Source organism: Neoarius graeffei, chromosome 4 (genome assembly GCF_027579695.1).
Source record: "Neoarius graeffei isolate fNeoGra1 chromosome 4, fNeoGra1.pri, whole genome shotgun sequence".
NCBI lineage: Eukaryota > Metazoa > Chordata > Actinopteri > Siluriformes > Ariidae > Neoarius > Neoarius graeffei.
The window spans coordinates 8,293,584-8,315,231 of record NC_083572.1 but is presented as its reverse complement, the minus strand read 5'-3'; the positions used below and the strand labels follow the sequence as shown (position 1 = coordinate 8,315,231).

The following is a 21,648-nucleotide window of genomic DNA, read 5'->3' as shown; positions in this document are numbered from 1 at the left end:
TAGAAAATGTTGTGCAATTTTCACAACCTAAAAATTTCTGAGATGATTTGCTGCACCCTGGACTTTCCAGGTAAATCAGGACTTGATCAGGTGACGTCCTTCTGAGACGCATCCCCATCCATCACTGCTGGATGTGTGTACAGGTAACTGTAGGTCCTGGATTGCAGAAATGTCTCAGGAGATTTACAGCTGGAGTTCGTAGTGTAGCAATATGTGGTCTGTGAAAAAAGGGCACAGATTAGCAAATCTACAGTGCATGAGTTAATGAGTCTGACAGGAAAAAAAAGCTCAGGCCTTTCAGAAATTATGTAACCCTAGCTTATGTCAGTAAGTTGGCAAGCAAAATATGTGAAATACAACAGTAATATATAATAGTATTTATGATTACCAGGGACTTCCTTCTTTTAACTTGGAGGTCTCGAATCCTGTACATTCCTATTATGTGCTTAAAGACACACCCACTCAAACATGCACTCATTTCTATATATGGACTTAATGACACGCCCACTGTTCAACCTGCTGAAAGAATACGTATGGGGACTTCAGAGAAGGTGCCTTTGTTTAAAAAAAATTCTCCACTAGAGGGAGACATTTTACTGTTGTCTTTTTTAAAAACAAATGACATTTCAATTTATTTTTTTAATGTCATTATAAAACAAATAAAATTAGTTATGGATATACTCGAACATGAATAGCCTTTATCATATGGATACATTTTTGTTGCCTTTCATGTCGCCTATATTTTCTCCAGACTAGATTTGTTTTCAGTGCAGAAAGAAGCAGATGACTATGAATTACAGGAAGCTGGGATTTCCTGGTGAGCTTTGCTTTGCAATATTTAACTTCGAGGAACAACAACAAAAAAGCCTGTTTATGAGTTCACAAGCACGCCATAGACCTCAAAAACAGGTTTTGATTAAGTGTCAAGGGGGCGGAGCGACTGGGAAGAGGGGCGTTAATAGACAAGGACACACCCATAAAAAGTCCCAAAGGCTACTAAACTGTAAGCCCACTTTACCATGAAGGCTATATGTTTTATACCTTTTAGTATATAGAGTAGAATGTTTTTTTTAAAAGCTAGAAATGTTCATGCCATGTACCATTAAAGCCTAAAATTAAGTCGAATTATCAACTTTAATCGTTTTAAAGGTACATTAAGGTCATTGTTGGAGGTGAAAGATACATCTTAAGTACAAAGCACAAAACACTTGAGAGTAGTGTCATGCAAAATTAAGGCTTGGTAGCTGAATCTTTTGAGCATATATGCCTAATTTAAGTTGCAGAAATTTATTATTATTATTATTATTATTATTATTATTATTAATTGTGGAACTCTGATGTTCCCAGCTGACAGCTACAATATTGTGCAAAAGTCTTAGGCACATGCAAAGAATTGCTGTAAAGCAAAGATGCCTTCAAAAATGATGAAATTAAATGTTTCTACATAAAAATACTATAAAGAGCAGTAAATAGTAATAAGTGAAACAAAGTCAACATTGGGTGTGATGATACTTTGCTTTAAAAAAATAAAGAATGCCTGTATATAACCTATAACATTAATATTCATATGAAGTTTATCATCTTTGACCGGTGAATGTATATTTCACGAGTGAGCAAAGTGAACAAGTGATATATATTTTTCAACACAAGAAGATAAACTTCATATTTTACCACAACTGTATAATAATAATAATATCCCATATATATATATATATATATATATATATATATATATATATATATATATATATATGTGTGTATGTGTGTGTGTGTGTGTGTGTGTGTATGTATGTGTAATTCTTTACAAGTGGTGCAAGGAAGGGTGTCGGCAGCAGGATCAGGGGTGTTGAAGGCTAACCCATATGGTCCAATCCCACAGAAGAGGACAAACTTCTGAATAAGTTTGGGGCGGCATGGTGGTGTAGTGGTTAGCATGGTCGCCTCACAGCAAGAAGGTTCTGGGTTCAAACCCAGTGGCTGGCGAGGGCCTTTCTGTGTGGAGTTTGTACGTTTGCATGGGTTTCCTCCGGGTGCTCCAGTTTTCCCCACAGTTCAAAGACATGCGGTTAGGTTAATATGGGACGGCCTTGGGCTGAGGTGCCCTTGAGCGAGGCACCTAACTCCCAACTGGGCACTGTTAGCATGGCTGCCCACTGCTCTGTTATTATATCTGTTATTGCTCACGTGTGTTCACTGCTTTGGATGGGTTAGTAGCTCTTCTGTTCTTCTAGATTGGACCATATGAGCTAGCCTTCGACACCCATGACCCTGTCACCGGTTCACCAGTTGTCCTTTGGATCCTTAGACCACTCTTGGTAGGTACTAACCACTGCCTACCGGGAGCACCCCACAAGATGTGCCATTTTCTTTTTTGAGATGCTCAGACCCAGTAATCTCGCCATCACAATTTGTCTCTTGTCAAAATCGCTCAGATCTTTACGCTTGCCCATTTTTCCTGCTTCCAACACATCAACTTCAAGAACTGACTTCTCTTGCTGCTACAGGTTTATCCCACCCCTTGACAGGTGCCAGGGTAATGACATAATCAATGTTATTCATTCACTTCACCTGTCAGTGGTTGTAAAACATCCATCCATCCGTTATCTGTAGCTGCTTATCCTGTTCTACAGGGTCACAGGCAAGTTGGATCCTATCCCAGCTGACTCTGGGCGAGAACCAGGGTACACCCTGGACAACTCGCCAGGTTATCGCATGGAGATAACCTGGCGAGTTGTAGGTGTGAAAGACAAACTTCTAAATAAGTTTGGGGCGGCACCTACGGTCAACTTAGAGCTTACACCTACGGTCAACTTAGAGCCACCAATTAGCCTAACCTGCATGTCTTTGGACTGTCAGGGAAACCGAAGCACCCGGAGGAAACCCACTCAGACATCATAGTTGTATGTGTAATAGGTCATAGCAACTACGAAATTAGTTTAAAAAGGGATAGTATGGTTTTTAAAAGGATGCACTAACTGTAGTATTACCATGCTTTCGTCCAACAGTCAATGCTCTAGAGAAGGATCTCGATTAACAGCCCAGATACATTAACATTTACTTAGAACCTAAAAATTTAAGTGAACATTGAGGTAAAATGCACCATGGTTTTCATGGTTACCCAAAAAGCCATGAAAACCATGAATAACTATAAACCATGGTTAGTTTTCATAGTAAAACCATGGTTAATTTCCGTAAGGGACTTGGTTTGAAGGTCTGCCCCTCGGACCTGCTTGATCCATCCTGGTGCCCTGTGTCTGGTCGGAGTTTTATCTCATCGCTCCTGTAGAGGACGGCCCCATGAGGACAGTTGAAGGTTACACCTGGAAGACGCTCTGGACTCTTACAGTAATGCTTTTATGTCTGAGGACTACAGTTGACTTGCTAACTTTAGGACTGCAGTTGTCATGAACAGTTTTGCACTCAAGTTTCCATCAATGAAGAGTTACAACATCAACGAAACTGACTTCACGTTAAAACTGTTAATGTTATAGTCATGCTGTCTGTTGTTGCCCAAATGAGGATGGGTTCCCTTTTGAGTCTGGTTCCTCTCGAGGTTTCTTCCTCATGTCGTCTGAGGGAGTTTTTCCTTGCCACCGTCGCCACAGGCTTGCTCATTGGGGATAGATTAGGGACAAAATTAGCTCATGTTTTAAGTCGTTCAAATTCTGTAAAGCTGCTTTGCGACAATGTTTATTGTTAAAAGCGCGATACAAATAAACTTGACTTGACTTTGAAATTCTCCCAGTGAAGCTGGTTTGGGATTGACTAGGAGACCAAATCTGGCCACTGGGAGACCAGTAACTATGTTAAAAAATGCTCTGCCTCTTGTTGGCACCTGGCCCACCATCCTGGTCCAAAAAGCCTCTGATGCTCTATGAAGCATTGAGTAAGTCAAGAGGGAACGTATTGATGCTGAGTGGGGGAGTCGGTCTCTCTCTCTCTCTCTCACACACACACACACACACACTCTCTCTCTCTCATGCACACCCCATTATTAGGACCCGCTTGAGCGTGCATCTCCTCTCTGGATGTTTTCACAGCAATATTTTAATCTTTACCTATCTTTTTAATTCATTATTATTATTATTATTATTATTATTATTAATTATTATTATTATTATTAGCTCCTTATTATTATTATTATTATTTGGAGTGTGGAACTCGAGGATCATCCGCGCGCGCTCTTGCCGTCTACCCCGAACAGAAGAGCGCGCGCCGCGCTGCCATTGTGGCCCTCCGGTAACGGGGAAGCACCGTTTAGTGCACGCGCTAGTACACACGCACGCACGCACAAAAGGCAAGTGTGCACGAGGAATTGACCGAATGAGGCAGATTTGCGTCGGACAGATCGGTCTTTAACAGTCGGGGTTTGTGTGAGTGGAGCAGCAGCCGCCTGTCACACAACAATAGCGCCCGGTGAGGCAGAGGCACTGCCTTTATAGAGTCAAGAGATCAAAGGAAAGGAGAGAGAGAGAGAGGAGGGACGGAGGAAGAGCTGCCAAATGGGCTGCACAACATAAGCGTGCGTGGAAATCTGCGGTGCCATTTGGACTGATCCAGGAGAAAATAAAAGCATGAATTCTGCCGAGGCAGCTGAGGAAGGACCGAATGAGCCGGATACGGACCCGTTTTTCAAGACAGGTGGGTTGGGTGTGTGTGTGTAGTCTCTTTTGTCCAGTTGAACCCAAAGAGTGACCAATGCTTTTGTTAAGAGGATGTGTGATGCCTGTGTGATCCATCTTTGATAGCCTATGTATAAGACTTCCTATCACGGCACACCCTGTGCTATACATTTCCCCACTCTACCCTCCTACAAGGCTACAGAAGAATCACCAGCCATGTTCCTCCTCCATTCTGTCTTCCTAATGCTGCTGGATGGAGTCCGAGTCTGTCCATGCTCTGGAATGCTGTCTGTCCATGCATCTGGACTGCACACGAAACCTGCATCTACAGGCCACAATGTGGCCCCGTTGGCCGTTGGTCATTAGTTGTTGCTGGCTGTGCACTCCCTGCACCTGCTACTTCACTATTAACGTTGCGCTCCTGCATGCCGGGAGTGGCTGGCTGCTTTTTTGTCAGCCATGACGTTGATGCATGGTTTGCAAAGCCTGTTGATTCACGCCGACCAGCGACGACGTCCTTCTTTGAATTGTAGTTCGGTTTGTTGTTGAGCTGAACGATGGATGGTGTTGATAGGATCCCGGTATCAAATCATGTGACTCCTTAGTCAACATCACAAACACTTGAGTCGGAATCAGAAGATAGAGATCCAGCGATTTTTATCAATCATGAGTCAAGCCTAGTTTGCTTGATTCAAACTCATAGTTTTGATCTACTGTATGGGCTCATGACTAAACTGTAAGTCTGAACATTGACCTAGTTCTCTACATCCCACCCACTTGGGCTTGGGTACATTGGACATCTTTTAGTCAAGCATCCTACGCTCCTGGATAAAACCCATTCTCCTTGTCTGTCTGCAGTTATCTGTGCATTTGAGTAAGAAGGTCGGTGTATTTAAGGTATGGTGTGTTTTGTGCATATAAATGTGCCTGGTGTGTGTATATGATCAACCCTTCCTGGATGGCACGTAGGGATACAGTGATCCTGATACTGGTATCACGTGTTGATCTGATTCTTTGCTTATTTCCTTGTACTCATCCTGGAATCCGGGTGTACATTGTCCGAATGAATAAGTGACCCAAAATGACAAAGATATGGATATTTTTCATGAAAATATCAAGACCAGGAACGACAGCATCGTCCTACAACACAAGTAACCCGATAAAACATGCTGTTTAACCTGTGAGTTTTACTTTAAAGTTTATTTTTTTAAACGTATCGTGTTTAAACAGAGAACGTGAAGGTGGCCGAGCTGATTGTGCAAAATGGTATCGGTGAGTTTGGTCATGTTGGTGCTGTGAATTCTGAATTCGCAAGTCAGGAGCAGTGAAGCAAAGTGAAAACACTTGAGCGCTAAGACAGGCGTGATTGAGGTTGGCCTTAATCATGCTCTCTATTTCAACACAATGACATCATCAACCTAAAACTCAGCACCTAGAGCCAAATAAAATGTTCCCTGATGTCCCTGAAGCAGGTTATTCATTTCAGTATCGGTATCGATTGGTATCAAAAACATTCTCGTACTTGTACTCCAGTTTTTAAAAAGCGGTGTCAAGGCATTTATAGACAGCAACATCTTTACACGTACAAATATTAACTTCCTGCCGCTGGGCCTCATTTGTCAAGCTGGATACAAGCAAATGTATTCAAACACTGTTCACAGTAACGTTTACACATGAACTGTGGTACTTGTATCTTACAAGAGCGCATGCGGTTTTATAAATTTACATACAAGACGACTCGCTAATATGAATCTCGATTGATCAGCCTCAAATTGGATAGTTACTGTGATTTAATATGTGGGTTGCACGGTCAAGGTTAAATGGCTCATTTATTTTAATCACACACACGAAACGTTTCCACAAAACCTGTGAACATTGTTTCATATCAGCGGCACAAGAGAAACTCGATAGGTTACAGCAAACGACGATCCGTTCAATCGATTCGCAAAGAAAGGGCTTTTTTGTAATCAGCTGCAGTAGCTTAGCTGCATTACTGGAAGATGGATCACGCAACGCATTTACAAGATGCACTTTACTACTGAAAACTCCACTCTGTCTCCCTGCTATGAAATCCGTAACCTTGGCGCGATTTTCGACACCAACTTGACATTTGAACCCCACATCAATCAGTTAACCAAAACAGCTTTCTTCCACCTCTGCAATATTGCCCGTCTCCACCCATTTCTCTCTGTTTCAGCTGCTGAAACTGATTCACGCCTTTGTCGCTTCCCGTTTGGACTACTGCAACAGTATTCTCTTTGGATCCACCTCCAAAGCCCTAAATAAACTCCAGTATGTCCAAAACTCTGCTGCTCGACTTCTCACTCAAACCCGCTCTCCAGAAACTTCACTGGCTCCCCATTCCTTACCGTATCCGATATAAACTTCTTCTCCTCACCTTCAAATCTCTCCAGAACCTCGCCCCCTCCTACCTGACTGACCTGCTCCACCCGTACACCCCTTCCCACAGTCTCCGATTATCGGATGCCAACTTCCTTTCCACCCCTTTCAGGTCCAAGCACAGGACCTGGGGGGATAGAGCCTTCTCAGTTGCTGCCCCCACCGTCTGGAACTCGCTTCCCAAATCCCTCCGTGACTGCGCCGACCTAACCACATTCAAGTCATTGCTCAAGGCTCACCTTTTTAAATCCGTCTTTAATGTTTGTGTTTTGCCGCCTTTATTTTGTTTTTGTATGATTTTTACTGTTATATCGACTTGCCACTTGGAAAGCATCTTTGAGCATTGTTAAACGCGCTCTATAAATAAAATTTATTATTATTATTAGGGCGGCACGGTGGTGTAGTGGTTAGCGCTGTCGCCTCACAGCAAGAAGGTCCGGGTTCGAGCCCTGTGGCCGGCGAGGGCCTTTCTGTGTGGAGTTTGCATGTTGTCCGCGTGGGTTTCCTCCGGGTGCTCCAGTTTTATGGAATCAATTTTGTGCCAAAATGTTCATACAATACTTTTGAAATATCAGACAAAAACGACAAATCAAAATACAAAAAAAAAAAGTCAATTTTTTTAGACTGGCAAACAAATTATTCGTGTAATCGTGCAAAATATCAGTCTATTACTCTTCAGAAACCTTTTATTTTTGTTCCACGTCTTTCTCAGTTTTGTTTGACGTAATTTATTTTGGTTGCAATTCCAGCTTTCTCGTTTGCGCTCCCTGACTTTTTGCTTGCAGTTTTGGCACAAACTTCACGTGTGGGTGGGCTGTCCAGGAATGCATTCCCATTGGGTAACTTGTGTTTGACTGACAGCTACGCTCAGCGATTCCCCCGGAGGCTGTTGCGGCCATTTCCTACTCGGATTCTGGCGGACTGTTTGCCGAGTGACCGATCCATTGATGGTAAACAAGGATCGAGTGGACTTCAGTGGCGACTGTGATATTGAATTAATTCAACAAAGTGTAAGTACGGGACAAATGTGTTGTATGTGTTGCAGTAGTACACATTACGCAGGTGTTTCGTGGCAAGTCAAATGTTAGACTTCGCTCCGCTACCCAATATAATAGCTGTCTTGCTAACGTTAAACACGCCTGCATAATGTGCACTACTGCAACACATACAACACATTTGTCCCATACTTACACTTTGTTGAATTAATTTAATATCATAGTCATCACTGAAGTCCACTCGATCCTTGTTTACCGTCAATGGATCGGTCACTCGTCAAACAGTCCACCAGAATCCGAGTAGGAAATGGCTGAGCGTAGCTGTCAGTCAAACACAAGTTAGCCAATGGGAATGCGTTCCTGGACAGCCCACCCACACGTGAAGTTTGTGCCAAAACTGCAAGCAAAAAGTCAGGCAGCGCAAACGAGAAAGCTGGAATCGCAACCAAAATAAATTACGTCAAACAAAACCGAGAAAGACGCGGAACAAAAATAAAAGGTTTCTGAAGAGTAATAGACTGATATTTTGCACGATTACACGAATAATTTGTTTGCCAGTCTAAAAAAATTGACTTTTTTTTTGTATTTTGATTTGTCGTTTTTGTTTGATATTTCAAAAGTATTGTATGAACATTTTGGCACAAAATTGATTCCATACGGTTTCCCCTACAGTCCAAAGACATGCAGGTTAGGTTAACTGGTGACTCTAAATTGACCATAGGTGTGAATGTGAGTGTGAATGGTTGTCTGTGTCTGTGTGTCAGCCCTGTGATGACCTGGTGACTTGTCCAGGGTGTACCCCGCCTTTCGCCCGTAGTCAGCTGGGATAGGCTCCAGTTTGGGCGGCACGGTGGTGTAGTGGTTAGCACAGTCGCCTCACAGCAAGAAGGTTCCGGGTTCGAACCCAGCGGCTGGCGAGGGCCTTTCTATGTGGAGTTTGCATGTTCTCCCCGTGTCTGCGTGGGTTTCCTCTGGGTGCTCCGGTTTCCCCCACAATCCAAAGACATGCAGTTAGGTTGACGTGGGGTGGCCTTGGGCTGAGGTGCCCTTGAGCAAGGTATCGAACCCCTGACTGCTCCCCGGGCGCTCTGCTGTGGCTGCCCACTGCTCTGAGTGAGTGCGTGTGTTCACTGCTTCAGATGGGTTAAATGCAGAGGATGAATTTCACTGTGCTTGAAGTGTGCATGTGACGAATAAAGGTTTCTTCTAGTTTGCCTGCGACCCTGTAGAACAGGATAGTTTGCCTGCAACCCTGTAGAACAGGATAAAGCGTCTAGTATTATTATTACTTTCGTCATTTTGTTGTTTTCAGCTTCCTGCGAGCTTTGCCTTTTTATGGAGTTTTATGGGTGGGGCTAAATGAAAGTCAGCTTTGCTACGGATACGCTTGGTGATTTACGGCTGAGTGGTGTTTCTTATGAAGAAAATCAGCAAATTTTGAAAAATTTTGGACAGTTTAGGAAGAACTAAACGTTTGGTTTGGCAATGAAACTATTTCCACACAACTTGAGGAAAAGACTGATAAATGAGGCTCAGTGTGTGAAGGACATGAATTGTCTCTGTAGTTGTGCATATACTGTGTTTGTGATTTTGTGTGTGTGTGTCCACATCTAGTAGCTTAACTTGAGTACGTATCGTCATATTAAGCATGTATGCTCATGCTGCTGTCCTGGAAAAGCTCCTACACCTACCTGTGAGGTTGAACTTTGCAGAAATCAGGGGGCCAATAATACACAGTGTGTGTTCATCAGATGAGCTTGTTCACAGCACGAAACATAAGCATGCGCTTCAGGGGCTGGGCTTGCCTTCACTACACGTCTAGAATCAGTCGTTTGAACGTGCTTAGTGATCTCGGTTAATCCTGATCCAGAGAGAGAGATTGATTCAGAGCTTTATGCGTAAATGTTGGCAGTTTCAGCGATTCACATTATCGGAGTTGATGGGTCAATGCAGAATCGGGTCAAACATCTAAACAACTCTGGTGTCCTTTATAATTGTTTTTTTTTCCTCCTGAAAAGCAGCTTTGAGGCTGCTGAGTGTGCTTTTCTGGATCACTAGATCACTGTCAGTGTGTGAGGATTGATGGATACCCAATCACTTCAGACAGTACAGACAGGAATTTAAACTCAGTGTGTAAGTGTGCATTGTGTTTACGCTTTTTCAGAGAGACTACATTTCTTTACATTTAAATACACACACATTTAAAATAAAAATTTTTTTCCTGAAATTTTGTGTTCTTGATTTTGGCTTGGCTCCGTAATCACAAATACATACTTGTACCATTCTAATTAACATGAGGCTGTACTGATACAGTATTGATCCTGCCAGTGTTGTAGTCAAGTCGCTAAACCTCAAGTCCAGTCTCGAGTCCTCAGTGTTCAAGTCCAAGTCATTAAAGAAAATTTCGAGTCGAGTCCGACCGAGAACAAAACTCCATCCGCACCATTTGACGGTGGCTCTTGCTGCCTTTATATGAAAGCGTCTCTGCTGCTGTGTTGGACTAACGTTCCTGCTCGACTGCACCATTTTAGTTAACAGGCTACAGATAAAAAAGCTTGTTCATCACTCAGCAAGCCCCGCCCACTATCAACAGGGCAAATAACATGAGAGAGGGTTAACACTAGCTAGTTCATCGCTCAGCAAGCAAGCCCCGCCCACTATCAACAGGGCAAATAACATGAGAGAGGGTTAACACTAGCTAGTTCATCGCTCAGCAAGCAAGCCCCGCCCACTATCAACAGAGCAATGAACATAGCATGTCACTTCCTTCTCTGAGTGTGGTCTTGCCAAATGATGATTGAAGTTCAAGGTTGTCCCCGTCGTCTCCTCGATAGTTCTTCTACATATGGAACACATAGCAGTGCATTTTCCCCCCCCACTGCATGAGAAGTCTGTATAAGCAAAATGGACAATCCTAGGGGCGTTCTCTCTAGGCATTTTAGCGCCGTTAACGTTAGTTTGTTCCTCAACATGACGTATGAACAGGTGAACATGCATTCTCTTCTCTTGGACAAAATTAGTATCAAAATTAATGTAGATATAAATATCTTATGCCAAATTATGACGTTACAAAAAATAAAGAAGAAAATCAGAGTCCTTGTCTTGAATTGATGAGTCCGAATGCAGTTAATGCACGAGTCCGAGTCATCAGTGCTCAAGTCCAAGTTGAGTCATGAGTCTTTAAAATTAGGGCACGAGTCGGACTCGAGTACTACAGGCCTGGATCCTGCGTTTCCTTTGTATTCATAACTTCTTTTTAAAAAATTCCAACAAAACACTGACCTAAATCGGAATTCCCACTTCGTTGACATGAACACACCTGATGTCAAATTGGTGGCGCACTAAATAGCTAACACTAAAAATAACTCAGTTTGCACCTTTTTTTTTCATTTTCAAAAACTGACCACAGGTTCTTCTTCTTCTTCTTATAATACAGACAGGGCACTTTTTTTGATGGAATAAAAACATGTGACATGATGTCACATGTCGGAGACGTAAAACTTCCGCACTGGCGAGCGACTGCGACAGTTTGTAAACAGACATGGCCGCCAGGTTTGCTTCGTTAAATACGTAAGATTTTGAGAGAATTTTGAAAGAGAAAGACGCGTTGAACACCTGAAAAGAGTGTGTATGTATGATGATGAAAATAATAATAATAATAATAATAATAATGGCTTTTTTCGTGGTATATCAGATATATTCCATTCAGCTTCCCGTCTTCGACTCGTTCAATATCATGCTCGCTGAATGTAATATATCTGATATACCACACAAAAAAAGCCAGCCAATATTATTTAAGTATTAATAAATATTTCTACTCTAATACCTCATCATTTCTATCGTAACAACTTCACAGGGATTTTTATAGTGGACTCTGTACATAAACAGATATTTAAAAAGCATGTAATCACTGATATGGTGATGTTTTCTGTGAGGAGGCGTTGATTAAGCATTTTTGAAACTGTTTGTGCTTTGTAACAGTCAGGGAAACGTATTTTTTTCTAGTACGGTAGCTATAACGTAGTGTAAGTAACAATATACAATACTATACACTCACCGGCCACTTTAATAGGAACTTGTTCTTGATTCTAAGATTCCCGTTCTTGGCTGCAGGAGTGGAACCCAATGTGTTCTTCTGTTTCCTGTTGCATGCTGAGGTGCTTTTCTGCTCACCATGGTTGTAAAGAGTGATTATATGAGCTGCTATATCCTTCCTGGCAAAAAAAGCTTGAACCAATCTGGCCATTTTCTGATCTCTGACCTCTCTTATCAACAAGGCGTTAGTTTCCACACACAGAACTGTCGCTCGCTCACTCACTCTGTGTTTTTTGTTTTTCGCACCATTCTGTGCAAACTCTAGAGACCGTTGTGCGTGAAAACCCCAGGAGATCAGTAGTTTCTGAAATACTCAAACCAACACCCATGCCACAGTGTAAGAAAGTCACACTTTGAGATCATGATTTTTCCCATTCTGATGTTTGAACATTGTGAACGTTAATTAACTGAAGCTCTTGATTTGTATCTGCATGATTTTATGCATCATGCTGCAAATATCGCTCACGGTGCTGGTTAATCATTGTACGTTTGTTAAAGACGCGTAATATCGGACTCACAAGGACAAAGGAGTGCAGGATGAGTTTTGTTATTAGATCGAGATTGACCTAAAATATTGGGTTGGTGGATTTCCCGATAAAATCCACTTCTGTTTTTTTTTCTTTCTTCAATCCATTACATTAATGTATGTGATGTAACATTTTTTTCCCCTTTTTTTAATGTAAAGACTTTTAGTGATCTTGATTTAAGTATTATTAAGATAATCTCTGGATGTCCTGATTGATGGCAAAAACAAAAAATGTACTATTACATTTGTGTGTGTGTCAAGTCAAGTTTATTTGTAAAGCGCTTTTAACAATAAACATTGGCGCAAAGCAGCTTTACAGAATTTGAACGACTTAAAACATGAGCTAATTTTATCCCTAATCTATCCCCAATGAGCAAGCCTGTGGCGACGGTGGCAAGGAAAAACTCCCTCAGACAACATGAGGAAGAAACCTCGAGAGGAACCAGACTCAAAAGGGAACCCATCCTCATTTGGGCAACAACAGACAGCATGACTATAACATTAACAGTTTTAACATGAAGTCAGTTTCGTTGATGTTATAAACTCTTCATTGATGGAAACTTGAGTGCAAAACTGTTCATGATAACTGCAGTCCTAAAGTTAGCAAGTCAACTGTAGTCCTCAGCCATAAAAGCATTACTGTAAGAGTCCAGAGCGTCTTCCAAGTGTAACCCTCAACTGTCCTCATGGGGCCATCCTTCACAGGAGCGATGCGATAAAACTCCGACCAGACACAGGGCACCAGGATGGATCAAGCAGGTCCGAGGGGCAGAAGAGGCCAGCATCTCAATCCCAGGACCAACATGTAACTCAGAGGGACAGATTGGGGGGGGAGAGAGAGAGAGAAAGAAAACACATGTTGTTAAAATGACAAGTACTAAATCTGTGTGGTAGGCTCGCAGAGACGAGAGTCTTGACATCAGGCATAACACACAACAATGGCATGTTAATATGGTTAAAAAAAAATATCATGACCTGCTCTGGCTGGATGCTTGATTGGGTGATGGGAGCACACTCCTCAGCAACGATGAGATGCAGATGGGACCCTTAGGGCTGGCCAAGACAATTCAGCTGCATTTCACCGGGTCTGGGACATGCGACAGAACGTCCGACAGCCGATTCCCTGCAGGCTACGATAGCCAGTCGAGGTCTCCACCCTCTCCACCAAAAGATTTCCTGTTGACTCCATGTAACTCAGAGGGACAGATTTGGGAGGGGGGGGAGGGGAGGGAAAGAAAACGCAGGTGGTTAGGTATGCCCAATGTCACCTGAATAAGTAGGAACAGTATACATATTGCACCGAGTACAAGCAGGGACTCCGGCAACTAACTATGACAGCATAACTAAAAGGGGAGAGCCAGAAGGGAGCATGGGGGAGCCCCGGGACATAAAGCAGCCAGCCACTACACCGTCAACAAACTCGAGTGAGCAAGCGAGTGGGGACTGACAGCATCCATACATCCCAGTTTACCGAAACACTCGATGTCTGAGGATCCTCCAGATCTACTCCTTTACCTCATAAACACCATTAACAAAAGGCTTGACTAAACAGATATGTTTTCAGCCTAGACTTAAATGCTGAGACTGTGTCTGATTCCCGAACATTAGTGTGTCTACAGTGTAATATGGAAATTAAAAAAAAACAACTAGTTTTGCAACGTGTGGCTCAATAGTTAGTAGTTTGTCATTTTCCGAGTGTTTTTCAGCCCTTAGTTTTATATTCATGTCACTGAAAATGCAAATTGTGATCGATTCCCGTGCCGCTCTCTTGAGATGTTGGTCTCGGGAGTACAGAGATTACTCCATTAATGCTGCCATGCATTTTCAGTTCATATTTATCCATCACTTTAGGCTCAATTTGCTGCATTTACCAATTACGCAACAGGGGAAATAAGTTTATTTGAGTCAAATAATTGAATTTGGCCGTCACTGCAGTCACCAGATGTGTGGCCTGGAAACCCAAAAGGTTAAGCTGCTTATATTTATATGGGCTTTTCCCATGGATTACCTACTACACGGGGTAAATGTGTCTGTCACACACAGTAATCTGTTTTCTGAGGCTGTAAAGGCTGCAAACACAAAACTGCACTGTGAAAGTGTTCCTGATGATCGAGTCAGCCAGATAATAACGTCCAAGGACAATTTTTGTGCTTTTGTATGCCTGAGGCATGGTGGTCCAGTGTGAAAAATCTCATTATCTCTCACTTACATGTTCATGCGTTATGATAAACGTGTTGGGAACGACTCGGTGTGTTTTCCCCGAGGACGTCTATTACAGAAGAGTCTCGAATTCCAAAAGAATATCACCAAGAGTCAATGCACTAGGAAACATGCATCCCGTATCCCATAAGGAAGTCACAGTTTCCGTACAGTGGATCATGTAAACACATAAGGGCATTAGTCAGAACCTGAATAGGACTGAGGTTAGTGTTGGGTCCATTCTGTTGGAATGAACTCCAGCAAATCTCGACTTGGCTGCAGACACTGTAATGAATGGAATGAAGACTATTAGCTGAATGAACTCTGAGACCTTTTTTTTTTTTTAAAGATGAGGCATTTTTTTTCCCCTGACAAATCTTATGGACGCAGCAGATTTTGGTATGCAAACAACCAGCCAGGTTTTGAAATATACCAATATCCTGATATTCGGATAAAAACCATTCCGGAAAACTATTCATCCTGTAATTGAATTTTTGCGAAACATACTTCCTTGTATATTTCATCGGAAAACGTGTTCCCAATTTGCCAAACATCACTAAAATGCTTCAAAACCACCAAAATAACTATGGCTTATACAGTATTATTCTATCCACATTCACTGGATATGAGCAATCGCGCTCTCTAATTGGCTACTCTATTAATAGGATATCAGCTCATATACCGTGAGTAGAGAAAAATAAAATAGCAGTGTGCATCAAGTCAGATATATCACTATCAAGTATTTAAAAGAAACAGTAATGGCGAAAAGAATATCGGGTGTCTTTTTTTTTTCCCCCTTCTAATATCTCCTGTTCCACACTCCAGCCCAGTTGTTGGCAGTAATGCACCTTTAAGTTGGTTTGCCAACCGCCAAAAAACACAATGGCGGAGCATGTTGCTGAACCAACCGAGGACGAAATAAAAACTCTACTTGAAAACAACCCCCCCCCCCCCCCCCCCCCCAAAAAAAAAAAAATCAACAAAATATGGAATGAAAATATTTGACGGTAAGAACGTATCTTTTTCTATTTTTCAAGAATTATTATAGCATTTTTCACAAATTGCTCCTGTCATTTCGCTGGTTTGTTTACATTTTAAGTGGGAATTATTTTGTCAGATGTTTTGTATAAAGTTTTTATTTATCGAAAAAATAAATATGCTCCGTTTCTCAAAATCCAGTGAATGTAGATAGACTAAAACAGTTATTCCACTCAATCTTGTCATACATAGCTTATAGCCAACTCGATGCTACGTGCCTCGTCGGCTATCAGCTCATGTACGACTCGATTTCGATATATATCTAATAACTATAACAATATTGATTACAATCATGAAACGGCTTTCATAATTTATACTGTAATGCTAGATTTGAACTCTCAAATCTGATTGGTCAGAAGGTGTTAATTCATTTTCTGTAACAGCAGCTCTGACTGTCCTTCAAGCGACAAGGTTTCTATCCATGCACTCGTTCTAATGTTATCGTTTCTATAGTAACAATTCATTCACATTACATTAATGGCATTTAGCAGATGCTGTTATGCACAGTTACATACATACCCAGATCAGTCTGGGGAGCAGTTAGGGGTTAGGTGCCTCACTCAAAGGCACTTCAGCCATTCTTGCTGGTCTGGGGAATCGAACCGGCATCCTTTTGGTCCACATGGTCTGGTATGTCATTAAGACTAGGATTAAAACGTGTTGTAACAAAAGAAAAACATCATCATTGTTAATATGGTGACGCTTTCTGTAATCAGATTGAACATTTATGCAAGAAGGTGTCAGTGTCAGCACTTTGGGCCAGACAGTAAGTTTTCTGCCACAGGAAAGTCTTCAGGGTAAAGGGGTGTACGTTTTCTGGTTTCTTGCTGCAAGTTGCATTTCTTGTCCTGTTGGCTTTAAGAGAGAGAAAAAAGAAAGGCTGCTGATGAAACGACTTCTAGCTGCTGTGATGTCTGTGATAAAAGCTTGTGTAGCAACTTGGCTCAGTGATGTTCCACGACATTAAATGTAGCTATTAACAGATAAAAACTATGACATGGCATTTTGTATAATGTAATTGTTGGCAAAGTGCTGTGGAGTAAGAGGAATAAAACATGTCGGAACGTAGAAACAGGAACAGTAGTCTGCACCACATCTCTCCGTTGTTGATTATTTTCCAATAATGTCTCTTTCCCGAGTGTTTTATTCTGTACATAATAAGCTCTGTGTTCTCCTCGAGAGCTTTTCTAGGCCTGCAGGGACCATCACCAGTCAACTGATTGGACTTCTTATTGTTGTTCCAATCCGAAACAATATTGGTAACATCCAATATGCCACATTTACTCTTATAGGTGGAATCCAGAATATCAGAGGTTTTAGGCTTGGGGTTTACACCCTGCTCTTTCTCTTAATATAGGTGTATCAGTTGGAAATTCAATCCAAATTGCTTGAAACTGGTCTCAAATTGAAACTGCTTTCAAATTGCTTGAATTCAGAGTTGAACAAACAGACTTTTTACAGAATTAAAATGTTTATCCGTTCTTGAGATATTACAAATCAAAGACTGAAAAAACGTCTGTTTTTTCTGTATGAGGATCACATGGTCCAAAATGGGCCTCATTAACCAATGAGATCAAATGGGTTTTTTTTCTTAATATAATGTTTTTATTTTTCAAGATATTTACATAGAAATTGGCAGGCACATAGATGGTTGTATACTGAATACAATGTTTGAAAAATTAGTAAAAACCAGTTATGCAAATTTGTAGTTAATTAGTATTAATTATGCTAATTGGGTAAAAACGTTAAATTGGTACACTCAAAAAAGTAAGAAAAGATTATCTCTAATCCCCTCTTTGTGCTCTGGAGGCCTTTGTATTTCTCAAAAGTAGGGCTGACTAGTGTTTATATGAAAGAATATAAATGATGATATTCACAGCTTTCAAAGCAACCTCAAAAAAAACTGTCTGATCCACATCCAATAAATAATTCACATTAACTGAACTGAAATCGACACTCGTGTTTCTGGATTTTTTAAAATATCATTCCGACCGGCGGCACGGTGGTGTAGTGGTTAGCGCTGTCGCCTCACAGCAAGAAGGTCCGAGTTCGAGCCCCATGGCCGACGAGGGCCTTTCTGTGTGGAGTTTGCATGCTCTCCATGTGTCCGCGTGGGTTTCCTCTGGGTGCTCCAGTTTCCCCCACAGTCCAAAGACATGCAGGTTAGGTTAACTGGTGACTCTAAATTGACCGTAGGTGTGAATGTGAATGGTTGTCTGTGTCGATGTGTCAGCCCTGTGATGACCTGGCGACTTGTCCAGGGTGTACCCCGCCTTTCGCCCGTAGTCAGCTGAGATAGGCTCCAGCTTGCCTGCGACACCCCCCCCCATAGATCTCAATATTTTTCATCAAAACAACTTTATATTCTAAAACAGTTATTTATTTACATGAATCAGTTTGATTTGAAAAAATAAGTAGGTAAAGCTATGAAAACTCACTTCAAAGTCTCCCATGACTCATAACGTCAAAACTAGCAGAGGGAAAATTTTGCTGAATCCTTCATCAGAAACAGTGAGAGCAAGAGAATATCCCTATAAAAGTTATCTGATTGATATTGATGAGTGATCCAGTTGGAAACCGATCAGGAGAGAGAGAGAGAGAGAGAGCCTGACCGCTTTCCCGTGACTCAAAAAGAAAAACATCGGCAGTTTCCCGACGTCACGCGAGCAGAGTTCTTACTCTGTTGTACTGACTTTAACCTGCCGTTACTCCCAAAGTACTGAACAGGTCATAACCAGATACATTTCTTTTGAAAGCAGAGATTATAAGCTTTTTAATGATCGTATTGACGATAGAAAATATTCAAGAGTTAAGCAACGACAGATTTGAAAACTTAGATGAGCGTCTGCATGGAAAATTTTCACAGCATGGCCAGCGAGCATCTGATATGCCTACTTAATGGATTATAACTACCCAGAGGATGTCTCCAGTACCTGCCGTACAGTCTCCTGTTTTTGAAAAAAAAAAATCACGTTCTCAGCATCCAGACTACAAAGCAGAGCAATTTGCCGAAGCAGCATTTTACATCATCCGTAGTGGCCGTATGGCTTAACGGGGAATACAAGGAAAACCACCAGCATGCATTACTACACATAAGAGTAGAGGATTGGTCTTGAATTGCAGTCTCGAGGGAGGAGAATCTCCAACACGCATTCACTCTTCCGCAGCCGTGCAGCAGATGATCTTTCTCAGACCCATGGCCGAGGGTCAGAAGTGTTGCTGTAGCAACTGTTGCCAAGATCTTTAGTCTGGGAGATGGTGAAATCAATTTCATAAGCTTTTATGGACTCCAAAAATGATTGATGTCATTGTTTCTGGGTTTTCCTGAAGCTCTGCAGTCATGGTCAGTGGGTGGATGATGAAACAAACCTTTCCATTGGGTTTGATGAGCAAGTGTTTTATTTCTCTTATACCCACAGCAATTTGCCAACAATTACGATTTAGTATTTAATAAAGAATAACATGACACACATTTAACAGTTATTCCACGAAATCGAGTCGTACATGAGCTGATAGCCGACGAGGTGTGTAGCACCGAGTCAAGTCGGCTATAAGCCGTGTACGACGAGATTGAGTGGAATAACTCTTTTATTCTATTCGCATTCACTGGATTTTGAGAAACAGAGCATTTTTATTTTTTGCAAATTCGGTAACTAAAAACTTTATACAAAACGTCCGACAAAATAATTTCTGCTTAGAATGTAAACAAACCAGCAAAATGACAGGAGTAATTTGTGAAAAATGTGATGATAATTCTTGAAAAAAAAGATACGTTCTTACCATCAAATACATAATTTTTATTTTTTTTGGGGTTTTGTTTTTGAGTAGAGTTTTTATTTCATCTTCGGTTTGTTTGGCAACACGCTCCACCATTTTCCTCCTCTTCTTCTTTAGGGTTTTTTGTTTGTTTGTTTGTTTGTTTGGCAAACCAATTTAAAGGTGCATTACTGCCACCAACTGGGCTGGAGTGTGGAACAGGCAATATTTGGGGGGGGGAACTATTTTCTTTTAGCTATTTCTGTTTTTTTTTTAAATACTTGATAAACTTGATGTGCTCCACCGTTTTGTTTTTCTCTACTCATGGTATATGAGCTGATATCCTAGTAGTAGACTAGCCAATCAGAGCGCATGATTGCTCATATCCTGTGAATGTGGATAGAAATAATAATTTTTATTCATTTATAGTTACATTTCATCCACAAAATTTTTTTCCCATTATCACTAACATTATAGCAGCTATAAACGTCAGAAACCAAGAAACGAGAAAATGTCAACTCTGTTCTGAAGACTTTCATGTGGCAGAAAACGTAAGCTCTGACACTGCAGACTCCTTCCTAAAATAGTAAATAAATCTACATTTAAAAAAAATTAAATCACCATATAAACAATTATACTGTATTTTTTTTTGTTAGATGATAGTGTTAGATTATGTGACGTGTCTACCACACAGTGGTGCTTGAAAGTTTGTGAACCCTTTAGAATTTTCTATATTTCTGCATAAATATGACCTAAAACATCATCAGATTCTCACACAAGTCCTAAAAGTAGATAAAGAGAACCCAGTTACACAAATGAGACAAAAATATTATACTTGGTCTTTTATTTATTGAGGAAAATGATCCAATATTAAATATCTATGAGTAGCAAAAGTATGTGAACCTCTAGGATTAGCAGTTAATTTGAAGGTGAAATTAAGTCAAGTGTTTTCAATCACTGGGATGACAATCAGGTGTGGGTGGGCACCCTGTTTTATTTAAAGAACAGGGATCTATCAAAGTCTGATCTTCACAACACATGTTTGTGGAAGTGTATCATGGCACGAACAAAGGAGATTTCTGAGGACCTCAGAAAAAGCGTTGTTGATGCTCATCAGGCTGGAAAAGGTTACAAAACCATCTCTAAAGAGTTTGGACTCCACCAATCCACAGTCAGACAGATTGTGTACAAATGGAGGAAATTCAAGACCATTGTTACCCTCCCCAGGAGTGGTCGACCAACGAAGATCACTCCAAGAGCAAGGCGTGTAATAGACGGCGAGGTCACAAAGGACACTATTGGTAACTTCTAAGCAACTGAAGGCCTCTCTCACATTGGCTAATGTTCATGAGTCCACCATCAGGAGAACACTGAACAACAATGGTGTGCATAGCAGGGTTACAAGGAGAAAGCCACTGCTCTCCAAAAAGAACATTGCTGCTCGTCTGCAGTTTGCTAAAAATCACGTGGACAAGCCAGAAGGCTATTGGAAAAATGTTTTGCAGACGGATGAGACCAAAATAGAACTTTTTGGTTTAAATGAGAAGCGTTATGTTTGGAGAAAGGAAAATGCTATATTCCAGCATAAGAACGTTATCCCATCTGTGAAACATGGTGGTTATAGTATCATGGTTTAGGCCTGTTTTGCTGCATCTGGGCCAGGACGGCTTGAATGAATTCTGAATTATACCAGCGAATTCGAAAAGAAAATGTCAGGATATCTGTCCATGCACTGAATCTCAAGATAAGGTGGGTCATGCAGCAAGACAACAACTCTAAGCACACAAGTCATTCTACCAAAGAATGGTTAAAGAAGAATAAAGTTAATGTTTTGGAATGGCCAAGTCAAAGTCCTGACCTTAATCCAATTGAAATGTTGTGGAAGGACCTGAAGTGAGCAGTTCATGTGAGGAAACCCACCAACATCCCAGAGTTGAAGCTGTTCTGTACGGAGGAACGGGCTAAAATTCCTCCAAGCCGGTGTGCAGGACTGATCAACAGTTACCGCAAACGTTTA

General features: G+C 41.3%; 1 protein-coding gene across 1 annotated transcript in view; it reads left to right on the top strand.

The window, feature by feature from the left end:
* The first annotated feature begins 4,536 nt into the window (after positions 1-4,536).
* Positions 4,537-21,648, top strand: part of kalrnb (kalirin RhoGEF kinase b) — a 163,522-nt gene continuing 146,410 nt past the window's right edge. Inside the window, exon 1 of the mRNA XM_060918780.1 lies at positions 4,537-4,641. Coding sequence (XP_060774763.1) covers positions 4,575-4,641 — 67 coding nt within the window. The 5' untranslated portion in view covers positions 4,537-4,574. The remainder of the gene's footprint in view (positions 4,642-21,648) is intronic.